Genomic DNA, 26,960 nt, shown 5'->3' with positions numbered 1-26,960 from the left:
AGGCTTCAGGATACAAGTACAGTATACATCTTTTGACCAGGGTGGCTTTACCTTTTAAAGCTATTGTTTCATGTGTATCATGGTCTGTTTTCATGAGTTATAAAAGGCAGATTAACTCCAATTTTGCAAACAAGTTTCAAAATTCAAATTCATACTTTTGTGAACTGGTCTACAAATAGCTATGTTAATTTGCTATCTTTTAGTGGCTAAGTACATTATAAATCTTTCTTTTGTACTAGGCTTGCTTTACTTGGTCCTTATAATGGTTCATTTTAGTAGCATTTGGTTTGATATAACTTTAATAAAATATGGTGGGGGCGTTATTTGGCATAAGATGAAAATTAAAATGAAGAAGAGTCCTTTTTTCCTTTCTAACAGTACCTTCTGCTTTAGAATTGTTCTGGAAACCTATAGCAGACCTCAAAAACCTAAAGTGCTTTCTAGTTTGTAATTGCCAAGACTTCATCTCTGTTTCACTCCGTCCTAGCTTTCCAACTACAGTTTTTGTAGATCATTAGTTTCAGATAGATTTTTCTCCTTGTATTCAAAAGCAAGCCTTGCAGAATATATGATACCATAACCATTTGAAGGTAATGTACAAACTGTTAAAGGTTTGTACTGCTCTTACCTTTGTATTAACTGTTTCCAAATTCAATATCTCTTGTTATTTATCTTGTAGTTGCTTTCATGTTCTTTTTCCAACTTAATTATTTTTATGTCATTTTGCCAATCCCTGTACGCTCTTTCTCCATACTAGGACATAATATTTCAAAAGGAGCATCTGGAAACCTTTGCTATAACATATTAATTAATTAGTCTATTGACAAGCAACACTTGCTGCTCATACCTATTTTGTGAAGATAAACAGTTCACAAGTGCTGTGAGAACCTTGCTTATTCCAGTATGCTGGGTTTTTTACTTTACAAATTCAGATGTTAACAGCATAAACTTTTGGACCTAAGGTTTATGTCCAAAAATAGAAATGAATAACTTTTTAATTACATTTCACTTCGTAGACACTTCTATATTTTGCCATTATTGTATTTTGTAGATTTGAATATCACTAATTGGTAAAAAGTAAGTTGGATATTATCTAGTCAGATCCATATTTTAATTAGGGAAGTACCCAAATTTGAAACACACTGGATTTTCTGGCATTTATATCAAACCCCTAAGTATTCTGGATGCTACCAGAATCTAAACATAGGAGATCTAATTTCAGTATGCAAGTTCAAGGTTAGGAAAATGCTAAACCATGCTGTTTAATTCAAGTTTCTCTCATACCCCACAAACCTCTAACCATGTATCTGCCTCTGTCTTCAACTTCAACTGTTTCCTCAATACAGGGTGCATCTACACAAGACATTAATTTTACTGCACATTAGCATGATGGGTAAAACCCATGCTAATGCATGAATGCACTAACACACAGTAAAATTAGTCTACCACACATTGGCATTGCAAAAAAGCATGCTCCAGTGCTAATGCACAGTAGTGCCAATTTACAGCATATTTAGTACCTGCAACTACAGGGCATTTATAGATGTGTTCTGTGAGGTGGGGGTTGGGGGGTGGTTTAATTAGCACAGCTCCAAGACCCATGCTAATTCAAGTGCCTGGAGCATCACGTGTATCATTATTGCCATGCTGAAAAGTGTCAGTGGGGTGCTTTGAACTAAAAGCTCATCAAATGAGCTTTAGTTCAAAGTGCCCCACCATTTTTCAGTGTGGGGACACTGATACAAGTGGCACTGGAGTCTGCTGGAGTGCAGTAATTACTGCACTCCAGTAGACTTGATTAATCAAGTCTACTCAGATGCACTGTAATTACAGTGTGTTGGAGCAGCCTCCCTGCACATGTATAGGAGCCCACAGTACTAAACTTAATGTACTGTAATTATAGCACATTAATGAACGTGTAGAGGTGCCCACAGTCTTGCTTCTCTTCCCATCCATTTTCTCTTTGCATTTTCATTGTCCTCTGACAAAAAAGGTCTTCAGGCTCCTTTTTGTATTTGCTCCTTTAGCCTTTGCCAGCTGCCATTTTCTGCTCTCCTCCAAAAACATCTCTCTGCAACAATATCCCCCTACTCTCTTTCTATCTCATCTAGTTCCATCATCCTCTTTCCATTATCTTCCAACCTTTTACTTTTCCATTCCATGAGACAATCCAAGCCTATTATTTGCAACCAATTCTCTTTCCTAGAGAGAAGGCTTGACCTTCTTCCTGTTGACTTGTTTTTTACCTTTCACTTCCTTATGATCTTCTTTTCCTAAGACTCCCATCTTCATCCACTGTAAAACATTTCATTGTATGATGTTATTTGAATTTTGATTTAGTTTGTGCTCCTATACAGTGTTTACGTTTGTAATGATGAATGTGTAGTTAGAATATATTTTTAAGTTATATTTGTTCAGAAATATTAATAGTTTTAAACAGCAGTATAAGACTTATTTAAAAGGAAGAGGGGAGATTGTGTTGCCTTGTTGATTTCCAACCTTAAATAGTGAAAATTGCTTCATTTTTCCTATAAGCTAAGAATACAAAATTGATTCCCTAGGAAAAATATGTTGAATGACATTTTACAGGCACAAAAACCAGGGGCAAATGAGCCCCCCTTAATTTTTCATAGCTATTCTCATAATGAAAATACTTGATGCTTTTCTACATTTAGTTGATTTGATAAGAGACTTATCTTCCATAATTCACTTGTCCCAATTCTTGTAAGATTGATGGTAGCCAAAATACTTTTATTGCCAGATGGCTTCTTGAGTTCTAATGTGAAATGAGTGGGTAGTATCAGCATTTTTGCTAGTGGACAAATCGTCAATCCACAGAAACTGTGAAGTTGGCATCCTTTTTAGTAGCAAGGAGTCCAAGGCTGAATGGTTATCAGCTCTTATCAGCAGATGTGATTTGTAGGGCTATATTGGCACGGTAATGTAAGGAAAATTGTATTACTTCTGCCATGTTTATTATCTGGATAAACAGAGGAGTTAAAACATAGTTTTGCTTTTAAAATGATTCGGTAAAATGTCATTAGGAAGTATTATATTTGTTGTGTCTCAGGTTTGAGCTAGGAAACCCAATGTATGGTTGTGAATATTCATTCACATGAGTAGTCCCTTTCAGTTCATGACCACTGACCAATATGAGTGGCCAGTGTTTGCATACAGAATCAGTTTAGTAAGGGTCCTTTCCCCGACTGGTGTACAAAGACGAGGATTAGGGCCCATGTTCCTAACTCCTTTCCCATTGGCTCATAGAATTAAGCTACTGTGGTGGGGGGGGGAGTGCAAAGAAAAAGGAGTGGGAGTTGCAAGCTGTACCCAAAAGTGAATGGACCAGAAGTTATTCTTTCCCTGTTGCCCAGAAACTTGGGAAAGATGGCTACCTCTGTCAGGTAGAATGTGGGGGCGATGTGCCTATTCCTTTTCGTTTGTTGTGGTTTGTGCTTATGGGGTACAATTGAGACCTATTAGACTTGCTAGAAAAGCTTGATTACATTCATGGATGGATCTGGAGGGGTGGATGGGACAGCATGGCCTCATGCTCCCTTTCCAATCATGGCACTGGAGCAACAGCCAGGAACTTGTCTCAAAGAAGGTAAGCATCTTCCCCTCCCTTTCCCTCTGCATCAAGGGCATATTCCCTTCCCTGCCTGCTGCTGGGACAGCACCTGGGAGTTGAGTGGAGGTCCTGCCTGCTCCAGCTGGGCTTCATGGGGCCTGCACTCTGTGGCAGCAGTAGCAGTGAGTAGACCCTTTCCCCTCTTCCTTGCTAGCTTGCTCCAGGTGTTCTCTGCCAGCCTAGAGCAAATGTGGGGAGGGGGAACATGCTCCCTGGCCATTGCCACTGATGCTGTAGTCCCTGTAGTGCAGGCCCCATGCAACCCAGCTGAAGCAAGCAGGAGCTTTTCTCACCCCCCCAGGACAGCACCTGGAAGTGGCAGTGGCAGGCAGAGGTAGTTGAGGGGAATGGGAGGGGAAGGGACCAAGAGAGGAGGGGAAGGGAGGGGATGTTCCTCTGAACAAAGAAGGGAAGTTAGAGGGGAAATGCTTACCTTCCTTGGGACATAAGTCCTTGGCTGGTGCTCCTTCAGTGCAATCTGCATTCCCTGGTTGGGGGGTTGGGTAGGAAGGGTGAGAAGACTGAGAGCAGGGGGTACAGCTCCCCTGCAGCTCTATTCACTGCAATCACACTCACCTCTGTAAAATCCTGGATCCATTTCTAATAGTATTTAATAGACATGATTTCATGGGGCTTTGTCGCCAATATTCTCAAAATGACCATTTCAACTCTTAATTTATTATATTTAAAATATATTTACCTCAAACTGAATGAACAGATATTGTGAGATAAAGAAACTTGCTACCCCCAGTAAGCAGTTTTCAGTGAATAACCATAAGAAAGGTTGAATTCTCCATAAAGCATGGCGTTTTATCCATTTACTTGAAATCCAGTCTCACTTCCCACCCTCCACCCCCCCTTAGGTTCTGGTTTCATTTGCTATTTTCCATTACTAGGGAGACTTAATACATTTTTAATGACTACTAGGCAATTTATAGACTGTCGCTCAAAAAGAAAATCATAACTATGTAGTTTGTAGAACAGACAAACGGATTGTTCATATTCGATTATGTCTGTAACTTCTACAAATTTGGGTTTATGCTTAGTAATCTTGGAAGAGTAAATCCCCTCCCCTTTAAGCCAACTAAAAAAGAGAACTAAAGTTCTGGAGCCCAGGCATATCACTTTGATTGAATGATCAACATATTTTTAATATGCAATTTCTTTAGGATTGCTTGAGCACAGTTAATTGCAAGTGCTGTGCATTTGGGCTGAAGTCTGAAATAATTTGAGCTGGAGCCTACAAACAACATCAGGCTTGAGCTCAAATATGTAGAAGCCACTAAGTTAATTGCATTTCATTAATCATCCAAATATCTTCTCTTTTGATATCAGCTGACTACATCTGAAATCTTGCTGTTAAAATGTGGGCCACGTCAGTCTGGTGTGGCTTATTTTCCATTGAAAAATGCTGAACATTCAAAAGGTTCCCTAAAGCTCAGTTGTGCAATCAAGTAGTAATCTTTTAAAACAATAGTCTGTAATAAAATAGGACCTTAGGATACTGGGCTTTCCAACCACGGATTTCAAAGTACTTTATATGCATGAATGTTTTTAGCTTAATGATCACACTATTATAAGAAGGAAAACTGAAGCACATAACTTTGAATTGCAATCATGTAGAAATGCTTCAGTGAACGATTGATACCCCATATGACTGGGCACTGCAACATATGTGATACATCTTATGACTATAGGGTAAGCATCTGATAAAATACAGTAGCTTCAGAAGAAATCAAATACATTAAAAAATATACAGCTTGTTCAGTATAGCAAACTGCAGTTACAAACATCAGTTGCCTGCCTTTTATCAAGAACTGTGTAGGTAGCACAGTTGACATAAGCTTTTAAATGGAGAATGAATGATGGATGTGAAAGTTAAAGACAAGAGTTTAAATTCTTATCTGGTTAAAATGTTCAGTGCTATTGATTTAGCTTGAACTATATTGATTTTTAAAAGTCAAGGGGTCTTCCTTAAAGTATTTTAGCTTAAGACCCCAGTTCAGGATTTAACTGTTTATGGTTTCTGAACCTCGCCAACCTAATCACCAGAAGCAAACTTCCTCAAGCCCAGAACACACCAAAAGGATCCAGACCGTGCCATGACAAGAAATGCAAAACCTTCCCCCACATCTCCACCACCCCCACTATTACTACACCCCACAACAGAGCCATCAGCATCCCAGGATCTTACAGCTGCACCTCTAGGAATGTAGTATACCTCATCCAATGCACCAAATGCCCTGATGGAAGATATGTAGGAGAGACCAGACAACAACTGCGCACCAGAATGAACGCACACCGGAAATCCATCAAAGACAGAAACACCCAATTACCGGTGGGGGCACATTTCTCACAGGAGGGCCACTCTCTCTCCAATCTCTCAGTCCTGATCCTCAAGGGAAACTTACACAACACTTCCCAGAGACGAACCTATGAGCTCCATTTCATCAACCTGCTGGATACTAGAGATCATGGACTAAACATAGACACTGGATTTTTGATACATTATAATCTGCCTGGCAACTGACTCCCCATCCCTCCCAGCCCCTGGCTTCTTTACTTTTCATTCCATCCAGGCAGAGCACACACCAACTGCTGCAGCTTCCTGAGCCTGACGAAGGGTTTTTGAACCCGAAAGCTTGCTTAATAACTATTCTCCAACCATTTGGGTTGGTCTAATAAAAGATATCAAATTCACCCAAGGAACCTTGTCTGGTTTCCCTCTGGTACTTTTATTCCATTACAGCTCCAAGTCTGAGAATAGTAAAATGCAAGAGAACACTGTTCAATCATAATTCCTCTTTGCCAATGTCTTCCACTTCAGCTTCACTCAGTTCCTCTCACTTTCCAGTCTTTTCTACTACATTCAAACAGAAAGAGTCTGAGATTTCTCCTAGTTGTCTTTCTATTCTGTTCTGTTATATTTGTGTATATACGTCAATATTATTTTTCTTTCACTAATAATAACAAAATCTATATTTAATTTTTTTAAAAAGAGCTAAGTCTTCCTTCTTCAAGTTTCAGTGCTTTGAGACCCCAGGTTAAGGGGGTAAAGGAAAATCTTGGGAAATCAGTAGCAATGTTCTGGTGAACAATAAAACTCTCTAAGCATTGGCCAAATGTGTGATTCCTGGTACCGTATATTGGCCTTTGGGCCACAAAATTAGAGGAGTGCATGCTTGCTGTCCCCAAGAAGGTAGAATTAAAGGTGTTATGCTTCAGGACTAGATGAAGGAGGGGGATGGATAATTTGCCTGTACAGGAGTTCAGCTAAAACTATGATAGTCTGATAACATTAATAATCAATGCTTCTAGCATAGCATGGTACCTTGTGCCCTAGCCAGCCTGTCACTCAGAAAAAAGTGTATAATTCTTTCATCTTAACACAACTACTCTGTGCAACCAGAAAGAGAAGGAATTACCTCTACTGATGCACAGAGTAAGGTAGGACTCTTGTTAATTAGGCCTGTGCAAAGCGGCTAATATTCGCTTTGGATTCAGCCGATTCAGAGGATAGTGATTCCATTCAGTGATTCAAATCACTGTCCTGAATTGACTCACCAGGTGCTGCTGGGTGGGGGCAATCCCCATTGCCCCACACTGCATGGGGGACTCTGCATGAGCCCCCCACAGCTGCCCTGCCTGCCCCAGCTCCAGCCCTTAAAGGAAAAAAAAAACCCCAGATTCACCAGTTCCTGCCCAGTGGGGGGTGATCCCTGCTGCCCCCCACTGCCCCGTGCCACATGGGGGGTTCTTCCACAAGTCTCCCGAAGCCCTGAGGCTGCTGCAGGAACCAGAGAGTGCCAGGGTTTGGGTTGGAGGGCTCATGGTAGAGCCCCCCATGCAGCATGGGGCAGTAGGGATCACCCCTCCACCCGGCAGCACTCGCTGAGTGGGGGCTTTTGTTTTTAAAGCACCGGGAGCTGGGGTGGGCGGGGCAGCCATGGAGGGACTGGGGGAGCAGGCAGGAGTCAGAGGACTGGGGCAGCAAGCAGGGGACAGGGCCTGGCAGAAATTGGGCTGAATCTCCTCTGAATTGAATCAGCACCCGAAGCTTCGTACAGCCCTATTGTAAACCATTTACAATCCAACCCTAAGTGTTTAGTCTACAAGTGATCAAATGAGTGTCACAGTAGTATTTAAAGATGAATACAAGAAACTATCAGAGAAGAGTCTAAAATTTAAAGAAAAAAGCTGAAGACTGATGTGATTTTCAGAAGTATTCGATCTTTTTTTAAATGGTGGTGTTGCTAGGGTGTAACTGCATGAGCCTGAAGCTCAGTATAGACCAAGTGGTCAAGTATTTACTGAGCTATTTATATATGTTTGTGCTTAACTCTGTGCAACTGTGGCTGCAGTATTGGCAGCGTGCAAGCTATTCCATTTAAGCCTAGCTTGGGTTTATCACTGTGAGCTGTAGCCTTAACAGTGACTGCAATATGTGGGTCTTCCCATAGAGAAAAGTGTATTTATATCCTTTCTTTCCTGCATAGTACAATGATCTACATCTGTTACTTGATAGTTTTCTTGCAGTCAGAGACATAATTGGATGCTTGAGCATCCTGGGCAGCAACCACATTAGTGGCTGCAGTGCTGGCAGCAGGCTGTTGCTAATTTTGTGGCCTCCTTTCCCCCATGGTTGATGCCTGGGGTTGGTGCCCTAATCACTCCCCCTCCCCACCTCCCTCTTTCATTACACTACTTGTTGTAGTAGGTTTTTTCTCCCTTCTGGAGATGGTGTGAGCTGTAAGTAGTGGAAATGGTTTCCTGGGGACATAGCAGTAATATAGTCACTTGACTATAGAAGTCTGTTTTTGCTTCTCTTGGTTCACTGGGGATGGTGAGTTATATATGACTTACATTAAATAGTAATGAAGCAGTGAGTTATGTTACCATCAGGGACCTTAAGTTCAAGGCTCAAATTCATTCTTCAGTCTTAGGAAAGGGAGCCCCAATATGCCCCAAGAGAAAAGTCTTTCTCTCAGCACAAAAAGAGAGCATACTGCTATTCAAGGGATTTCTTGCAGAAGAGAACTGGTTCTTCCACAAGAAAGTTAGCTCAATTCCTACCAGGAAAATCTCCCTCCTCTCTCACTAACTTGAACCGTAGTCTTCTCTTGGATGTTGAAGACAACTGAAATCCCATAGTCCTTTGCTTTCCCTCCAGGGGAAAGGGTTGGAGGGAGAGTACTGGCTCCCTGATAGCCTGCTCAGGGGTGAATCCACATGAGGATCCTGCAGGGAATCTTCCCACTGATTAGTGAGAGAAAGGGACATACTGCATCATGAAACCTCCCATAATGGATTTCAGTGATGGGAGAAAGTCTTCAACCCACACTTCTCCCCTGCACTTTTGTGGGTGAACTTGATAGAGTGCACAGGGGGGTGGGTAGCTGTGGCATGGGGGCAACCTCCACAGGCTCCAGTAGCATTGCTGCCATGGAAGAATGTCCCCTGTGTTCCTTTGGCTCAGTCCTGAGGAGTGTAGGGGTAGCAGGGACCTGTACCACAGCACCCACCTCACCCTCCCCACCCAGCTCCAGGTGTATTACTGCCATGGAAGAATACCCCCCAACCCCCAGGTCGCACACACACACATGCACACTTTTCTGGGTTGATCCAAAAAAGTGCACAGAGTGGGAGTTATTCCCCTGTGGCCCCACCAAACAGTGAATGGTGGGATGTTTTGGGGAGCATTCTCCCAAGGCTGGAACCCACTTGGAGTATTGGTAGCAGCTGTTGTTATTCAACATCTGCCAGTTCGCTATTGATAGCCTGCCTCCTTTCCAGATAGGGGAGGACAGGCTGCCAATCAGTGGATTTCTCTAAAGGCCAGGATGACCCATGGAGCAGACCCCTAGTGCCCCCTGGCTGGAGAGGTCACTTGTGTACCACGGCTGGAATACATTTATGTTCCAACTCTTGGACTATTCTTCTAGCAGTACGAATTTTGGAGACATTCTTCCTGCTAGAAATGAATGCCTGCCTGTGCCTTATTCTTAGGGAGGTGTAACTTTTTTTTTCCAGTGTATTGATTCTAGTTAACTTGCAGCTGATGTCTGAAGGATTTAACACCAAGCCACATCCTGCCTTTCTTAGCTAAGAACCCATTATGACACCAGGTCCTTCAAAGTAAAGAAATAGTAACTGATTGAATCAACATGGCTAAAGAGCAGAAATTTGACTAACCATTTCCTCACAAGGGGAGGGAAAAGACAACCAGTAAGGAAACAGTGTGCTTGTCTTTTTGTTGGAGTATGCATGTATATACATTTTTACCAAGTATCTTAAGGGATGGGCTTATGAGCAAATTCTTAAAATGCAAAGTAGGTGTGGCTACACAGCTGTTCTTTGGAGATTTCCTGTGTCCATACTCTGACCCTGTGATAAATGAAAGCTATCACATGGCAGTTCAGTCCTCAATGCAAAAAGGGTTGGTTACTGTGTTTGAACTTCCATTTATCATGTGGTAAGAGCGCATACACAGGCAGTTTCTGAGTAGTTGCTGATATGCAGCAAATTTGTGCTTGTGTCCCTGCCTTTAGGCACGTGAAAAGTGCCTATTTCTGTAGTGTCTACATTCCTCACAATTTTTATCCCCATAGTGAGATGTGAAAATGTTATTATCCTTGCTTTTGTAGGTGGCAAAGTGCTGGATAGAGAGGTTTATTGGTCTTGCTACATAAAGTCTGTGGCAGAGCAGAGAACTGAACCCAGACCTTCCATATTCTCAACTGTCACCATAACCACTGGACAATACTTACTCAATAGCATAATCATGAGTATAAGTCTGCATCCTTTCTACATGCCACCAGATCTAATTTATATACACAAATGATTAATAATTATGTGCTCTGCAATTCTAGGTAATATTATGTATTTACAGCAATCCATCTCAAATTCAGTACAAATTAATTTGGTCTCTGTGAGAGGATACTCTGTTCAGTAATTTAGGCCAATCATCTAGATTTAGTTTTAAAATATATATTTATAGATTTTTCCCTGGCTTGTGCTTGCCTCTTACAGGTTTTGCTTATAAATTTTCATTCCTTATTTTGGAAAGGCACATGTTCTTTTTCATTTTTTTTCATATTAATCCTGCAACGTTGTAATGCTTGCTTCAGTTAAAGCCTTAACTATCTAATGATATACCAGTGGTACGTCAATATCTGATATTTTTCTCTGAAATGATTTTATTTAACTGCCAAACATCAAAAAGCAAACAAAATAAAAAATAAGAAAAAGTACTGTATCTGCTTGAATATTAAACAACCCTGAATATAAGAAGGGTCTTCAGTAAAAAGGTTCTACATATAGAAAATTTATAAAGTTGTTATAATTCTCTAGTTGTAGAATCTAATTATTGGAGTGCTTTCTTATATTCATCCCTCTCCCACTGCTACAGCAAGAAAAATAGTCAGGTGGCCCTTTTGCCTTCTGCCCTCCCCAAACATCTTCCTCTGCAACCTTCCTACACCCCTCCCTTTACTGTCAGACCCTGCTCAGCTGCTGTTACCTCCCTAAGCACAATGTGGAAGTGAGCTGCATGTGACAGTAAGGTGGAGGGAGTGGTGGAGCAGGAAAGGGACAGAAAAGGGAACAGGAGACTGCTCTGAGTCTGACTCTGGCCCCACCCCGACTGCTGCAAGTTTCAGCACAGGTATTCCATAAACACACTTCTGAGCACCACTTTTGTACCTACTTATACATAGTACAACCTGTGCATGTTATTAGTTCAGCACCAAAAGGCTCTGGACTTGTCATATAGATCATTGGACTGGGCTCCAGCAGAGTCAAAAGTGTTTTAAGCCACTCTGATCTCACAGCCCAGCACTGCTCAGTATGTGTGTGTTCTCCAGATGCCCCTTCCGCAAAGGATCCATGTGCTAATTAACTCCTCACCCATGACTAGAGCCAGGTGTTCTTGTCACAAGTCCTGGGACCTTTCAAAAATGTATATGCAGATGAGACGCAGGGCTACATGTTCTGTCTCCATCCCATAGAGGTTAGGGCCACATTAATTACATTTGACAGGCTCAGATAGGGGGTGACAGAGCCTCTCACCTGCATAAAAATTTGGCAATGTTTGCCAGACATTTAAAGCTCATGAAGAAACAAGAATAATTGGAAATGGGAAAGAAAGGTGCAGTTTAGCTGTGGGAGTAAAGAGGAAGACAAAATGTATTTGATGTAGTGGCTCACCATGACTTGGAAAAGAGTTGGCACTAAGGGGACATTAAGGGGAACTGACCACAATGGGCATGTCTTATTCTGATGGGCTACAGTATTCTTTCCTTATGGTGGGTTCACATCAGTGGACAGTGGGCAATGCTTTCCAAGCCATCTGGGAACACATCTTCCACAAGGACCTGCATAAAGACCACAGACACCTGAACTGGCTGGTAGCACACTGAGCCCTCCCAGTAAGGGCTTGGAGATATAGAGAAGGGCAGCCAGTGAGACCCAGCTGCTTGAGGGAAACCTGTCAATGAGCCACAGAGATACTGACCACCTCCTATGGCTCACCAAGGGAGTGTGGAGAAGGGTAAAGGGGCTCTGTGAGGCAGTAACAGGGGTCAGACAGTTGTCAATAGAGGCAACACTGTACAGGCACCTGACCAAACACCAGGGGAGCCTGTCAGCCTACTTCAATCAGTTCATGTTCTGCATCAGAGGGCCCTGTGGAAGTCCAGAAACCTTCTGATGTACAAACCTATGAACCTAGAGGTGTTAAAATGGTGCTGAGCAAACTCCAGTCCTATTACCTAAAATCAGTAGCAGGGGACAGTGAGAACACAGCCAAATCTACCTGGCAAAGAGACACTTGGCACAGGATCTTCCAAGCACGCCCCAGTGGGGAAATAGGCAGTGACAGTGAGGAGGACAATGACAACTGGATCTGGAGGCAGCCACAAGGACAGAAGTGACAACAGCAGTGGACCCTCCAGTGGTAGTAACAGTGACAGTGGATTAACTAAGACTCGGAACCCAGTAACCTGGGTGTGGCATATGGGACCATGTGTTCGGGGTAGGGAGGCTGGCAAGCATTTTGTGTGAGAGCACAGGTCCATGCATGCATGTATTCTAATGGGTTTATGGGTTTTTTGGGGTGAGTTAAGGCATGGGAAGAAAAGTGTGCTAGAAAGTGTATATATGTGTGACAAATGTAGGTGTTGTAGGGCTTGCTGCCACTGCCCTGAGCTTGTTTTCCTACAGGTGGTGACAGGGTGGACCTTGGTTTCAGATCACCTGGTCTGCCAGAAAGTTGGTCTTATGTTTCTCACCTGCCACGACTTTGATGATATTATATTGTTAGGAGGCAATGCCCAAGTTGATCCTACCCAGTCTCCATCCCTGTTTTCTTCTTTGGGGCTCCAAACCTCCCCTTTACCCCACCCTAGCCTCTCCTGATGGCACTAGTAGTTCTCTGCAGGCAGATCTTAATGCTGCCTGCTGGTCTTTTGTTCCGCCCTCAGCCACCAGGATGACAGTTGGCTTTACTTAGGTGCACACCCTTCCAGGGCTGGCCTTGGCCTGCACTCAAATATCCAAAAAAAGAGAAAGCAAAACCCGACTGCTCTCAGTCTCTTTGTCAGACGCAGCCCATGTCCCCTTGACCTGGGGTCAGGCTCTCATGTCCAAATCACAACAAAAAAACCCAGTTAATCCAGTCACTGCTCCGCACAGGCCTTCCCCAGCTTACTCATGAGCATTCACAGTCCCCATGGGATCTCTACCATGTGCACTAAGGCTGTAACCTGAAAACAGCAATTCTTCTGGCCTCTCCTCCAGATCCTCAGCCGTCACTCCTCTCCAGGGATTATCAGAAGCCTTGTGTGTGCAGGCTACCACCTGCCTCCTTCTCAGGGTTGCACCCACAGCATTTCTCCGGCAGGTTTTGCAACATTTGTCTTCCGGGATGCTCAGCTGCTCCTCTCTCTGCGGCTTGCAGGGAATTGACACCACTCTGTCCCCCTTCGCGGATGGAAATACCTCTGAGCAGCCTGCCTCCTCCAATCCGGAGCAAGATGTTGCTTTGGAAGTATGGTAATGGCTTCTCTTCCCTTCCGGTCTCCAGCTGCAGCCCCGCTGGCCTGCCATGCTGTAAGCGTTGCTTGCTTTCACTTTCCCTGTCTGTGTCTGCCAGCTGCTTTTCTTCTCCTTACCTCCCCTGCCCAGCATGTAAGGTGCCTCAGAGCTTTTATTTACTCTCTCACTCCTTCACAACATATATGTATGTGTGTATAGAGAGAGAGAGAGAGAGAGAGAGACATATATTAAAAAAAAAAATCTAATCTGCATTTTTGGTACCATGGGGAGGGTGTCAACTATGGTCCTCCCACTGCTGGCCTGGTATTGCAGTACCTCCAGGCCTGATGTTAGTTTCTTGAGGAGGGAATACCTGCTTTCTTGTTTTCAGGGACACACACAGAGTCCCCATCAGCATCTTGGCCTTTTTGGATAAGATCAAATGTAGGACCCCACTAGATGGCTGATCAAAAGCGATGCAGAGGAGACTGCCTGACCACCCTTTGCTTCTACACCTAAAGGACTTTAAGAACTGTTTAAATCCTGGGCTCTTCCTTACCCCCACAATTGTATCCCACATTTTACTATTTGTAACTGTGTATGTGCCCATAAACCATCTCCCTACTCCAATGCAGTATTTAAGTGCCGAGTCTCCTGTCGATTCTTGGTTGTGTAAGTGTTGTATCCCCTCCCCTCTTTTCCCCCTTCCCACTTCCTCACCCCCTGTGTATTTCATATATAACTTAGTTGTGTTTACACCCCTACCTCCGCCCTTTACTATATAGCCCCTCACTCAGGTCTTCTGTGTTTCCTTATGCCTCAAACTTTGTCATCTTGAGCTTTAACATTTTTGGTACCAAGGGTATTAGAGCTGGTTCTGGCCTGGCCAATACTGGCCTAGTATTGCAGTACTTCCAGGCCCAGTGCCAGTTCCCTGTGGAGAACAATTACCTGTTTTTTTTAAGGGCCACACAGACAATAAAAAGGGTTCCCATAAATGTGTGGACTGAATAAAGGCCATGTGTTTTATGGTCATGCTCACCATGGACAGCATTTAATCAACTTCATAGTTGGTTTCCATGACTAAGCACATGCCCCTTCTAGCAGTAGTTTAATGACAGCCAATGTATTTAATGTAGGAGAAGGGGGAGGTTCCTGGTTTGTGAATATAAGACAAAGGTCTGTTTTCCCTATGCTAACTTGGAAGAAAAAACCTCATCTTATGTTTGAATAAATACAGTAAATAATACAATTCATTTTCAGTGAATACAAACATGTAGGAATTCTCTATTAGTCCTTCTGGCTTATGCTAGTTTTCCCCCTGTGTACTAACTCATCAAAATGATTGCTTTCTGATATCTTTGTCCAAATTGTAATTATTCTTCTAATTTTCTCACATTATCTCTATTCTGGCAGTCTTTAACCCATCAGTTCTCTTTAGCAATAAGCTAATTTCTCTTTCATGTAAAGGCACATATCTAATAGAACGTTACCTGATAGAACATTTTATGCCTATACCTGCAGGAAATCTGTGGAATTTTCTTAGTCAATACATTTTCCTCTTCTATTTTTCTGTAGCATATGGTACCTTTGGCTGCCTACATATAAAGGGGAGGTTATTTTTTCTAGCTATTATCCTACCAATTCAGTTTATTTTTGTCAAATCTTTATGCTATCCCAATTTACATATAATAATTAGTATTGTTTAGTTTGATTAGAGCATGCAGCTGCTACTGAAAATGAATATGCTTCAGTTTTATTTTACTGTTTACTCTCATTATAATGACAAGCCATTGCCAGTAATTAGATTATTGTTTACTTCAAAACCTGAACCTGAGCTATAGTCATCTGCCTTCAGCAGCATCTGTATGCATCCATATAGTACCTGCCATCTGTTCATCTTTGTGTGGTCATAAAGGTTCATTTGTAAAAAAATTCTTTCTGTTACAGCATTTCAGTGTGTAGTATCTTATCGCTCCTAATATCTGTTACCAAGCAATGCACTTTCTCTTCTATATTTGGAATCATGAGGAACTGCAGCATAATATCATTCTCTTCAAGTTACTTTTATTTTTAGGGAAAGTTTGTGTATGCTACAGCTTTATATTTTAGTAATAATTTTAATAAGAAAAACATGCTTTATTGTAAGAGCTAGACAGCAATAAATGAACAAGTTCTTTAAGCTGAGGATTGCAGCTATTCCAAGTAAATTTGTTTGCATTTTTCATATAGTGAGAATATGTAAACAGGTACAAAAGGTTGCATTGAAATTATTGTTGTGATATAAATTAAGAAAAAAAGAAATAAAAAATTAGATAGAACAAACTATCTTCACTCTTGTTTTTTGAGTAAATAATTTGCTAGGAATTTAACTTTACATTTAGTTTTAAAAAAAGAAGAACTACTACTTTGTTGAGGGAATCATAGAATTTGACTAAAGCAGTTTGTGGTTTGCATGGTAGATGGAATTCAGCTGAATTTTAATCTGGTTGAAGTTTTGGATTTTACCACAGTTGGAAACACAGATTTTCATCCTAGAATACCAAACTATATATTAACCATTTTGTTGAGGGGAACCTACAGTACTGTTTAATTTAATAGAAAAAACTTAGAATTAGTACTTGTCAGCTTATTTTACAATATTTGCATTTTTTGATTGAGTATTTTCTTCATTATCATTAGTGATCAGTTTAACAATGGGAGGGCTTTACTAGGCCAGTTTTATAGCAGGTTTGTTGGAGAATATAAAGAAAACAAACATAATGAGGGGCAAAAACAGCTTGTTTTTAACTTGTTTGGATTTTCCATTTTAGAACAGCACCACTATGATCTATTCAGGGCTGGGTACAGGCATTCAGGGAGGTTAGAGGTGGTTAGATCAAGTTAAAATGGCCACCTGATCTAAGATAAATCAGGATTGGAAGGCTGGTGCGGTTTGGGGAAATCAGGGGGACAAGCAGGCTTGTGGCAAATCAGGTATGCAGGGGGATTGGGGGAGTGGCCAGCAGGATCTACAGGAGGGATTGTGGGGATGGGGGCCTAGTGGACTCTGTGGGGGTGATTGGGAGTATCGGGGGGGAAGTGGGGGTAATGGGACAAGTGGAATCCGTGGGAGGGATGCAGAGACTGGGGAGCATGAGAGGGATCAGAAGGATCTGGAGAGCAGACGGAATCCATGCGGAGATGACAGAAGCAGGCAGGATCCATGGAGAAGATCAGGGGGGTTGGGGAAGCAGGCAGCCTCCACAGGAGGGATTGGTGGGGGTCTAGGGGGGTTAGTGGGGTATTTGGGGAAGATTGGAAGGCCAACTAGGGTCCATGGTGGAGCTTGGGAGGATTGGGGGGGAAGGCAGCATCTGCGTGGTGATCACGGGGGGTGGGGCTGTGACCCCACCAGCCTGCTTGTTCTCTTGAACCCCACACCTCCTACCAGTCCTCCCATCCCAATTTATTTACCTTAGATCAGGTGGCCATTTTTAACTTGACTTTAACTTCCCCTTAACCTCCCTGAATGTCTATACCCAACCCTGAATAGATCATAGCAGCAGAGAGGGTCTGTTGGGGTTTGCTGGGGTATGGGAGGATTTGGCAGCATCAGAAGGCCTTGCAGGGTCTGTGAGGAGTTTTGGGGGGATGGGGGTCTCTCTCCCCCACCCCTAGGACCAGGGACTATTTTTAGCCTCCCCCCAACCCCATCCCCCTCCAGCAAACCTTCCCATTCCTCCCACCTCTCCCCACCAGCAGGACTTACTTCCTTGGTTCCCAGTATCAGCAAATATTGATATAACTGGCACTGAAAGAAGCTTGTGGGATGGGGGCTTTAGTGGGCTGGTGGGGGTGCTGGCTGATCCATGGAGGGGGTTGTCCATTTGGGGGTGAGGGAAAGGACCAGTGGGATAAAAAGAGCCCAATGCCCAGGTGGGACAAGTCCAAAAAGTGCAGCCCCAGGGCTGGGGCCAATGCCTGGGATTTCCCAGTCCTGGGGGTGCTCTGGGAATGGTGGAGAGGTTGGGATAGTTAGATTGGTCTAAAACTGGCTGCCCCTATCTAAATTAGACCACATCAAAGATTAATTTAGATTAGGTTGGCCATTTTTACACTCATCTAACCTTCCTGGAACTTCTGTACATTTCACACTTAGATGCACATAGATGGACCTAACTAGGGATCTAAATGTAAGGACTGCATCTGGGCAAACTAAGTCAGATTAGGTGGCCATTTTTAATGTGATCTAACCTCCCTGAACATCTGTACTCACCCCAGGTTTTGTTAAGTGTTTTTAGGTAGAGCAACACAGAAAATATGTTCATGTTGCAAAAAGAGACAGAGCAGGAAATAGCAAGCAGAAAGAAAAGAGGGTTTTTTTTATAAAGGAAATAGATTCAGAGTGGAATATTGCCAAAAAGATAACGTTAAATGTCTTCCTTAAAAGGAAAAAAAATTAAAAGGCACTTACATCAGTATCATACTTGTCTCTGTTTCAGAATCAACTATTACATCAGTTATTATTAGTGTTATTAAGTCACCATTCAAGCAGGGGGCAAAAGAAGAGGAGAAATGGAGGGAGGGGAAGGAGTCTGGGTATGCTCAACAGCATTGTGGCATTATTTAATTTATTATCTGGTAGTCTTAAAGGCCCTTAGCCCTATTCAACTGGGGACAGTACAAATATAAAACAAAGAGCTAGTCCCTGCCCCAAGGAGCTTAAAGTCTAAGAATATGATGAGTGGTAACAGCTGGATACAGACAGGCAAAGGAGCGCAAGACAATGATGAAAGAGTTCTCATCGTCTTTATCTTATCTTTCATCGACTTCCTCTCCCTCTCCCTCACTGGCTGTATACATAAGGAATTGTGGCAGTACAAATGAGCTTATTTCATGACTTAAAGCAATCTACTCATTAGTATTTTCACAGGAGCTTAGAAAATATATCATAATGAATGCTAGCCTTTTCATCTTCCAGATACTTTGTCATTGTCACTAGATAAATCATCAGCTATTTGACTTTCAAGTTGAGCTTTCAGAGAACGGAAAGATTAAAAATGTCAGCTCATCCTGTGCATTGAACTGGTAATTTAAATAAACACTATTGTTTAAGCCAAGTTGTGTGTTTCCTGGACATAGGATGAAAAAGTATAAATTCATAGTAAAATGTATGATTCTGGTAAGGTTTGTTTAATACATTAGCACCACAACTAGGCTTGAAAAAATGGTGGTCAAATTTAGGATGAAAATTACAAGGAAGGGAAAATATTATAACATTGAAGGCATCTAATGGTCTTTTATAGGAGCAAATCAACTTTAAAATTAATTTCAAGAGGAAAAGCTAATATTTGGCTGATAAGCCATAATTTTCTGCTTAATAATTATCTTTTAAGAAACAGTCACATTTTATTAAAATGACTAATTAACTCACTGTACTGCTGTGCTAATAAGAGGAGGAAGCACACTAACTGAATATTGATAGTATGAGTTTTTAATAAAAGGAAAAAAGTTAAATGGTGATGTGTTCCCCATATTCCAGAGCAGTAATTTAAATGCAAATGTATAGTTCAAATATAAAATGGGCCTATCTGTGGAGTCAGGAAGTTGGCACACACTGGTCAAGCAGATGTCACAAAATGGGCTTTCATAGTGGATCTTACATTCATCCTGAGAAGAGAGAGACAAGTTAATGGGAAAAATGCCAGGCTGTCAAGATATAGGATAAAATCCTCTCCCTGCTGGAAGTAGGAGTTTTGACACTGAATTCATTAGGACCAGTCATTACCGGATCCTGGGCTAAGAAAGAAACCTCAACAGAGACTATTATAAATTTCTAAATCTTACTGTCTTCAATGATCACAAAATCTACACATGATTTCTTACCAAAATTGGGACTCCGGCATTTTGCAGGACAAAATTTCTATAGCCAGAACCTCCAAGGCCCTTCTGGACCAAACTCCTATTTATCTCAGTGGCATTTATGTATGTGGAAATGTCAAAGTTATGGCCTGCTGTGTGCGATGAACAATGCACAAAATAACAGCACACACATGCAGCAACACCAGAACCTCTATAATTTCAGCTCTCTCTGAAAACCCAAAATATATCTGGGTGCCATCTGCTCCCTAAGAGGACAGGGGCTTTAAAAATGGAGCTCCTCATAAATCTTTTATTCTAAGATTTGCCATGAATGATTTCAGGTTGTATATAACTATCTGTGAATCGCTTATTCAAATAAGAAACCTAGCTAAATCAGAAGGTCAGATTTACATGATGCTTCACAGCACACCTGAATAATGAATGAGAGCTGTTCTAACATTGTTTCCACAAAGCAATATTCAAATTTAGAATTGTCCTTATCTTTCAGATGCAAAGAACTGACATCCGAACTTTGCATCTAACCGGATATTTCAGCGCTACTACCATATTCATAGCCTGATAACCTTAGTTTCCTCTGGCATTTCTAATTTATAACACAGGGAGCTATCTGAATAATTTAAAATGAATGTTTGCACTTGCAAAATGGAAAAATGCAAAAGTAAACATGAAAGAAAAATGCATAAGCAGTTACTAATACCTTCTAATTGAGCTTTATTGCCAAACTAAGTGTGATATGATTTGGATATTTCTTAAATATTTTTTTATAAAGCTAAATAATCTGAAGCCAGAACTAGATTCATGTCAGTGCAATATATATGATTACCTTCCACCCTACTGTGGGGCGTGCAAGGTTGGATGTGGAGAGCGTTTCTCTGCAATCAGCTAGGAATGTGCACTAGGGCAGTGTATACATCACCTATTATATGGATGGAGTAAAGGCCACCCTGACATGTTTTATTTGGACAGTTTGGGTCAGGTGAGGTTCTTTGTGGAGTATTCAACTGAGCAGAGTGGCTTTGCATTCTCAATGCCTGGCAGTGGCTTAAAAATTCAGCTTGCCCATGCTGTATTCAGCTCTCTGGATGTGAGAGAAACCTTTGTTTACTCTATTGTTTCTCTAATGAGGGTCAACAGAAATGTAAGGCCTTGTCCATCTGAATTTGTAATTGGGACTGATGCCTGCTCTGTTTTGGCTGAATCTGTAGCTGAAGCTGTAATGGAATGGATTTATCTTCTTTGCAGTGTTGTCTCCTATTGTGTCAGTTTATAGCTGAAAGAAATGAGAACACACACACGGGTCAAAATTAAAATACAAATGAAGGTAAAAACTGAAGATCAAATAGTTCAGCAAGACAAGAATTGACACCAGCCTCATCACAGATTCCAATCAAAACTGAACTGCTGCTTATCATTTTTATAGATGTAATTTTACAGAGTAGTTCATAACCTTTGCCAGGCTACAGGTAGATATAACCACAATGAGCAGCTGATGCCTGTATATTATTAAACAAATATGATTGATCAGTCAGTAGCAGCTTCTTGCAGGCTCATCATAGCTATAGGAGCAGCCCTGCACCCCTGTTGCTTCTTGTTGTTCAACCCAAGTTTAATTGTTAAAACAAAACAAAAAAAATCTTTTCTTGTGAGTTGGGGACTAGATCGGACACTTTCAGTCGAATGATTTTTCATCAGGGACTGCTGGATCACCACAGCAGATGTGGTTATAAAAGTTTCTTGGGAAGGTTTCTCAAATCCAGGATAGGTCTTCTATGCATCTTCTATGCAAAAAGAGACCAGTCTCCCAAGTGAATATCCTAACTTCAATTTTCCGCTTTGCCTGATTCAGGTAGACTAGTATCTATTGTGGGCTCACTGGTTTTTGTTTGTCATGGGAAAAAATTCTAAAAGTCTTCATTCCATTTTACATTGGAAAAGAAACAAAGCATCAAACTCTGAAACAGAATTTTTGTCTTGTGGCCAGACCTATTTATGAGCTCATAGCTGAAGAGATCATTATGATCATTATTACCTCATTCTGGATATTCAAACAATATTTTTCGTCTATGAAAAAAATAACTTGTCCTATTGAGAGCCATTTGCTACATTTTCACTCAGCTTTACTTTTGTTTAGTAAGCAGTGCCTTCAGGAAAGGAAGAAAGAGGTTTTCTGTGTGTGGAGATTGCATAGCATTAGTTGGTAATTCTGGTCAACTGAGAAAAGGGCTGCTTTGTCCCTTGGTTACAAAAAAACGTATTTTTCAAAAGGGATGTGCAGAAGAACTGTAATACCTGTGGCATCCTAATGCTCTCTCATGACTCCTGGTAAAAAGTTTTGTTTTCTCTTTTTCCAGATATGAATATTCATTAGACCTTCCCCTGTGATGGAACCAAAAAGCAAATATGTGGTCCTGTACTTCAATAAACTTTTCAAATTGGTCTTGGAGATAATTTTTGTGTTCTATTTAGTCATATTCAGTGGGAGTATTATAATAAAAAATGCCACTCACTTGCAAGTAGATAATGTGAATATAAATTATAGTGACTCATTTCTGGAGACATCAGCAGCAAATTACATTAAAATAGCCAAAGAGATATGTGCATACTGCTGCTCTTTTTTTTACCTGGTGAATGGTTACTTAACAGGAATTTAGTAGAATCAATCAAGAAAGACATTTTCCTATCCTGATAATCCATAAGAAACAATTGGTCAGATCCTGGGGCTAGGCGCATTACCTAATTTGGCAGCTCATATATTCATTGCCTAAAAGACCTTATTACAGATGCAGAAAATGTGATCAGTATAAAGTACAATAAATAAATTCTAGTGCTAATCTGTAGCCTTTTCATAGTGGATGGTAACTAAACTGTAAACTCCTATGTACTTACTAATGCAATTAACTTTTTTTTTCTCCCTGTCTACTTCTTTGGCTCAGTTATTCTGATAATCATTTAAACTCAATTTACCCATCAAACTGCTTGAAGGAACACTCCTCAGTGGCCTGCTTCTAATGGTTTTAGATGTTTATTCAGATTTGGGTGGGGATTTTCTTTTGTTTTTCTTTCTTTTTTGTAGCACTTAATCTTCAAATCTTCCTTTAGTTTAGACATTAAGAAAACAGTCAGAAAAAGACTGGCGTGAGATGTAAAACAGAAGAAATAGATTACATCTGGAAAAACTGCATGCAGAAGCTGAGGAACTTTCAAATCATCTAAATGGTCAAATCTATCAGGTGTTTTATTTTTCTTTTTGATTAATGCATCCATAAGAGGCAATTCAACTCCCAAGCCTTTTGGTTTCAGAATCCTTTGATTTTGAAAAATGAGCTTAGTGGTTTCTGTGCTGTCACTAGTTGAAAGTCAGGTGATAAAGGAGAATGTGTTTAAATAACTTTTAGACATTAATAGTTATGGCTAGCAAAACATAACATGGCATCTGTATTTTGTCTCACCTGCATAGCAAAAAGCCTAACAAATTCTTAAATGTATACACATTCCAGAAACAAGAGCTCTTTCTAAGCTCAAGTTTAGGGTATTACAGAATTATGATTATACGTACACTATAGAACTCTGATGTTAGAATTCTTGCTGGACCTTCCTCAAAATATGCTTGAATGCTGATGGTCATGCCTTTTGAAATCTGATATTGCCAGGTCCATGTGTAATTCCAAAGATGTTGTGATGGTTGTGTTGAGCTGCAGTCCCACATGCAGAAGGTAATTTGTGTTTTTAGACTTCAGCATCGTTCATTGCTAAATTTAAGCTTTAACTCTGTTTTTGTCCTTGTGGCCCCTTGACATGCTTGCCACGAAGTGCCAGCAAATTTCCCTTACGTGCTGACTCACAGTGCAAAAGTCATGGCTTGGGCTTATTGCAGAGCCATGTACTGACAGAATGCAGTTATTTCAAGTGTGAGCTATAAAATACCATGATCTGAAGATCACATGAGATTCTACTGGCATGCTAAAGGCTTTTAGGTAGGTGGACAGTGGTCGTGAATTATGTAAATAGATGGCCATGTCTTATTACATCAGCAATTTCTCTTGCATCTTCCATTAGCATTAATTTGGCTACTGTTCTTGTGGTTCTCCACTCTCTTTTTATGAGGCATGCAGTAATGCACAACCACATACTGGAGGCCGTGGTCAAACCCTAAGCACTCTAAAAAGAATTAATTTTAACTTTACTGGCTCTTTATTAGGGGTTTGATGGATGGTAATGTGTTTTCTGCAGTTCTTTAAAAATTAATGTGAATCTTGGGTGTCTGAAACAAAGTGATTCAAACAGAATGAAATCCCATTTTTGAGGCTAAGTTTACAAATATTAACTTAAAAAAAGTGTGACGCATAAAGCAACAGAACATGTTATTATAGTCAGTGATTCAAAGTTCGATAGGAAGCCCCCTGCCTCCCCCCCCTCCCCTCCCCCACCTCTTTTGCCTATAATAACTTTGGAGTGCTTATTACACTTCCAGACCTACTCATGAAATTATCAGATGAAATTATCATCTTTTACCTTCAAGTTACTTTTCCAGAATGGGAGGTGTAGGGGGCAGGGAGAAGAGGTCATGAAAAAATAGTTAACCATTGACTATTTTAACCATGAGCAAACTAGATAAATTATTTTATCAGGAAAACAACTTCACTCTTGATATTACTGACATAAATATATAGATATCAGAACAAAGAAGGTGTTCTGATACTTGCTGTATCCTTTTATCTCATAAACCAGGGTAGAATAAGTTTCAGGCTCCTTGACTACAGGTCTTCCCATAATGACATGGCTTATGCTCTAAAAGAGTTTAGAGGCAAGACTTTTTGTGATATCTGTAATTGGATCAACTGTATCATATGGAAAGCTGTTGGACAAGCTTCTCGTGGACACCTAATGCCCAAAAGCGTGTCCAACAGCTCTCTCAACTGTACAATTGATCCAATAACAGATATCACAAAAAAGTCTCATCTCTCAGCACTTCCTTGACAGTCATGGTTACAACAATGCTCCAAGCCTCCTAGAAATGTTGTAATTGCTCATCTGAATTTCTAATTTGGATGGTGTGGATAAGGCTTAATTTGGCATATGGAGAATTGTTTTATGAAGAGTAATTGCTTATCCTTTAAAGATCTGATTGCAAGTGGATCTGATTATGGTACAGAAATAAATACAAAGGGGTTATACAAAAATCTAGAAATGGCATGTTAATGGTGTAAAGAAACAGCCTTTGATATAAAGTGAATTTAAGAAAAGGGAAGTTTATGTGGATCAGGTTATGCAATAGTTTACCAAATGGAACAGTTCAAGTTACTACTAAGTCCAGAATTCCTCCAATTCCTGAAAGATGGTTACAGAAAAGATGGAGATGGGCATTTTTCTCTGTGACTGTAGGGGACTGGATTAGGAGCAATGACCTCAGGCTGCCGCATGGGGAAATCTAGGTTGGAGATTACAGAAATTTTCTGAGTACAAGGGTGGTCAAGCATTGGAGTAAGCTATCTAGAGAAAATGAGGAATCTCCATCCTTGGAAGTTTTCAAGAGCAGGTTAGACAGACACTTGCCTGAGATTGTTTAGTCAGGGATGATCCCACCTTGAGCAGGGGACTTTACTAGATGATCTTGTGGGGTCCTTTACAGCCCTACTTTCCTACGATCCCCATATTGTGCATATTGATTTTGAGATTGACTTGTCCTTCTGGAATGCATCAATGTGGTTGACAACAAACCCATGAAAATATATTTGGGGAACCTGTGGAAAGGTTTATGACAGAATATTTGTATTGTGTTTGGATCTATTGGAATTGTTAATATTTAGGGACCTACAGACCACAATGGCTATCATTTTGTTACTATTTAAATAAAAGAGCCTATATATTCTTCGTCGTTTTTATCCAAAAACATCTGTTTCTCTTGATAAAGCATATTTGGGAACATGGACATTAAACATTGGCACAGCCAGAGTATGTTACATTGTTTTTACAAAGTCAACAGAAAAATCACAAAAAATGTTGAGCTAGCTTTAGGATTTTGTTGTTCTGAAAGGTGTGAATTCTCTTTTTAATTTATTTCATTTCTTTTTTTGCTGTTATGTGGTAGATATAAAATAAGAATATGATACTTAAGAAAGATGGATTTAAGTTTAGAGCAAATGAGTCGGACCTGGGAAATCCACATTCTGCCCCAAGATTACTATTGGTTTCTATACAGTTTGTTATGTCCTGACATCTTGACAGTTTCTGCCACTATTTTATATCACTAAGATATTACCTTTTTTTTTTTTTTTTTTTTTACCTGGGTCACTGTTACTAATGCATTTTTGGGAAATAATAAAAACATGTTAATGTTGTTTAAAATATTTCTGAATATGCAGAAAGTGAATACTTTGATACACATATGAACATTAAAGGAGGGTAAAATTACACCAAAAAATAACTGCTTCTTATTCAGATACTTTCCTACTCTATTTTTCCCTTCCCTTAGTGAGAATAAGGATATTTATTCACTTCTGCAAGAGTTTTCTGCTCGTTATAGTTTGAATGAGAGATCTGACATGCAGAGAACTTCTGTTTGGCATTAGAATGTGGTTTGAGGAGCATTCTAGCTCATGTCATATATGATTTAGGAGTCAAAGAGGATTTTTCAGTTATCTAACAAAGCTTCAGAGTCAGAACCTTAATGTGAGATGACTAAATACATGCATAATTCCATTTAATGTAACTGCTTTTATTGTTGGAAAATCAGTATGAGGCTCAGCATACTAGGCAGTTTTATTAGAATTTTCAGTTATTCCCAGGATATCCAAATGCAGGTCATTTGTTTAATCTATTTTATATTTCTGTAAGAGGGACTACAAGGATTCCTCTCAAAAATATTTTCTTCAAATGCCTGCAATAGAAATACATGTTAAACTAACATCCTCTAAAAATAATCTCTCTAGTAAGTCATTACTAGCATTTAATATTCAGTTTCTGAGTGATCCTCAGAAGCTAGCTTCTAGGACAAGTTTTTAATAATTGTACAGTAAACAAAAACAGCTATTTCAGAAAAAAATAGTCATGTTCATGTGCTGTTGATTAGTAGGCCTGTGTGCAGCGGCTAGTATTCGCTTCAGATTCAGCCGATTTGGGCGACAGTGATTTGATTTATTGATTCAAATCACTGTCCTGAATCGATTCGGCTGAATCTGATTTGAAGTTTTGGCTACTGCCGAATCTCCAAATCAGCCAGGCCCATCCCCTGCCAGTATTCCCAGCCCGGCAATGGCTGCCCCGCTCACCCCTGCACTTGGGGGGAAAAAAAAGCCCCAACTCAGCAGGTGCTGCCAGAGGCTTTTCTCCATTTGTTTTTTTCTTAAAGAGCCAGAGCTGGGGTGAGCAGGGCAGCTGTGGTGGGGCTGGGGGAGTGGTAGGGGCATCGCGGGGCTTGTGGAGAGCCCCCCAC

At 40.7% G+C, this 26,960-nt stretch overlaps 1 protein-coding gene across 4 annotated transcripts in view; it reads left to right on the top strand.

Moving 5' to 3' along the window:
* Window positions 1-26,960, top strand: part of CCDC102B (coiled-coil domain containing 102B) — a 420,613-nt gene that overhangs the window by 335,791 nt on the left and 57,862 nt on the right. Inside the window, exon 8 of one of the 4 annotated variants that reach the window (XM_025192831.1) lies at window positions 21,880-21,933. The exons of the other annotated variants lie outside the window; for them this stretch is intronic. Coding sequence (XP_025048616.1) covers window positions 21,880-21,910 — 31 coding nt within the window. The 3' untranslated portion in view covers window positions 21,911-21,933. Of the gene's footprint in view, window positions 1-21,879; window positions 21,934-26,960 lie in introns of those variants that run through there. 4 annotated transcript variants of the gene reach the window in all.

This window comes from Alligator sinensis, unplaced genomic scaffold (assembly GCF_000455745.1).
Source record: "Alligator sinensis unplaced genomic scaffold, ASM45574v1 scaffold488_1, whole genome shotgun sequence".
Classification (NCBI taxonomy): Eukaryota; Metazoa; Chordata; order Crocodylia; family Alligatoridae; genus Alligator; species Alligator sinensis.
This window is presented reverse-complemented; position numbering and strand designations above follow the sequence as displayed.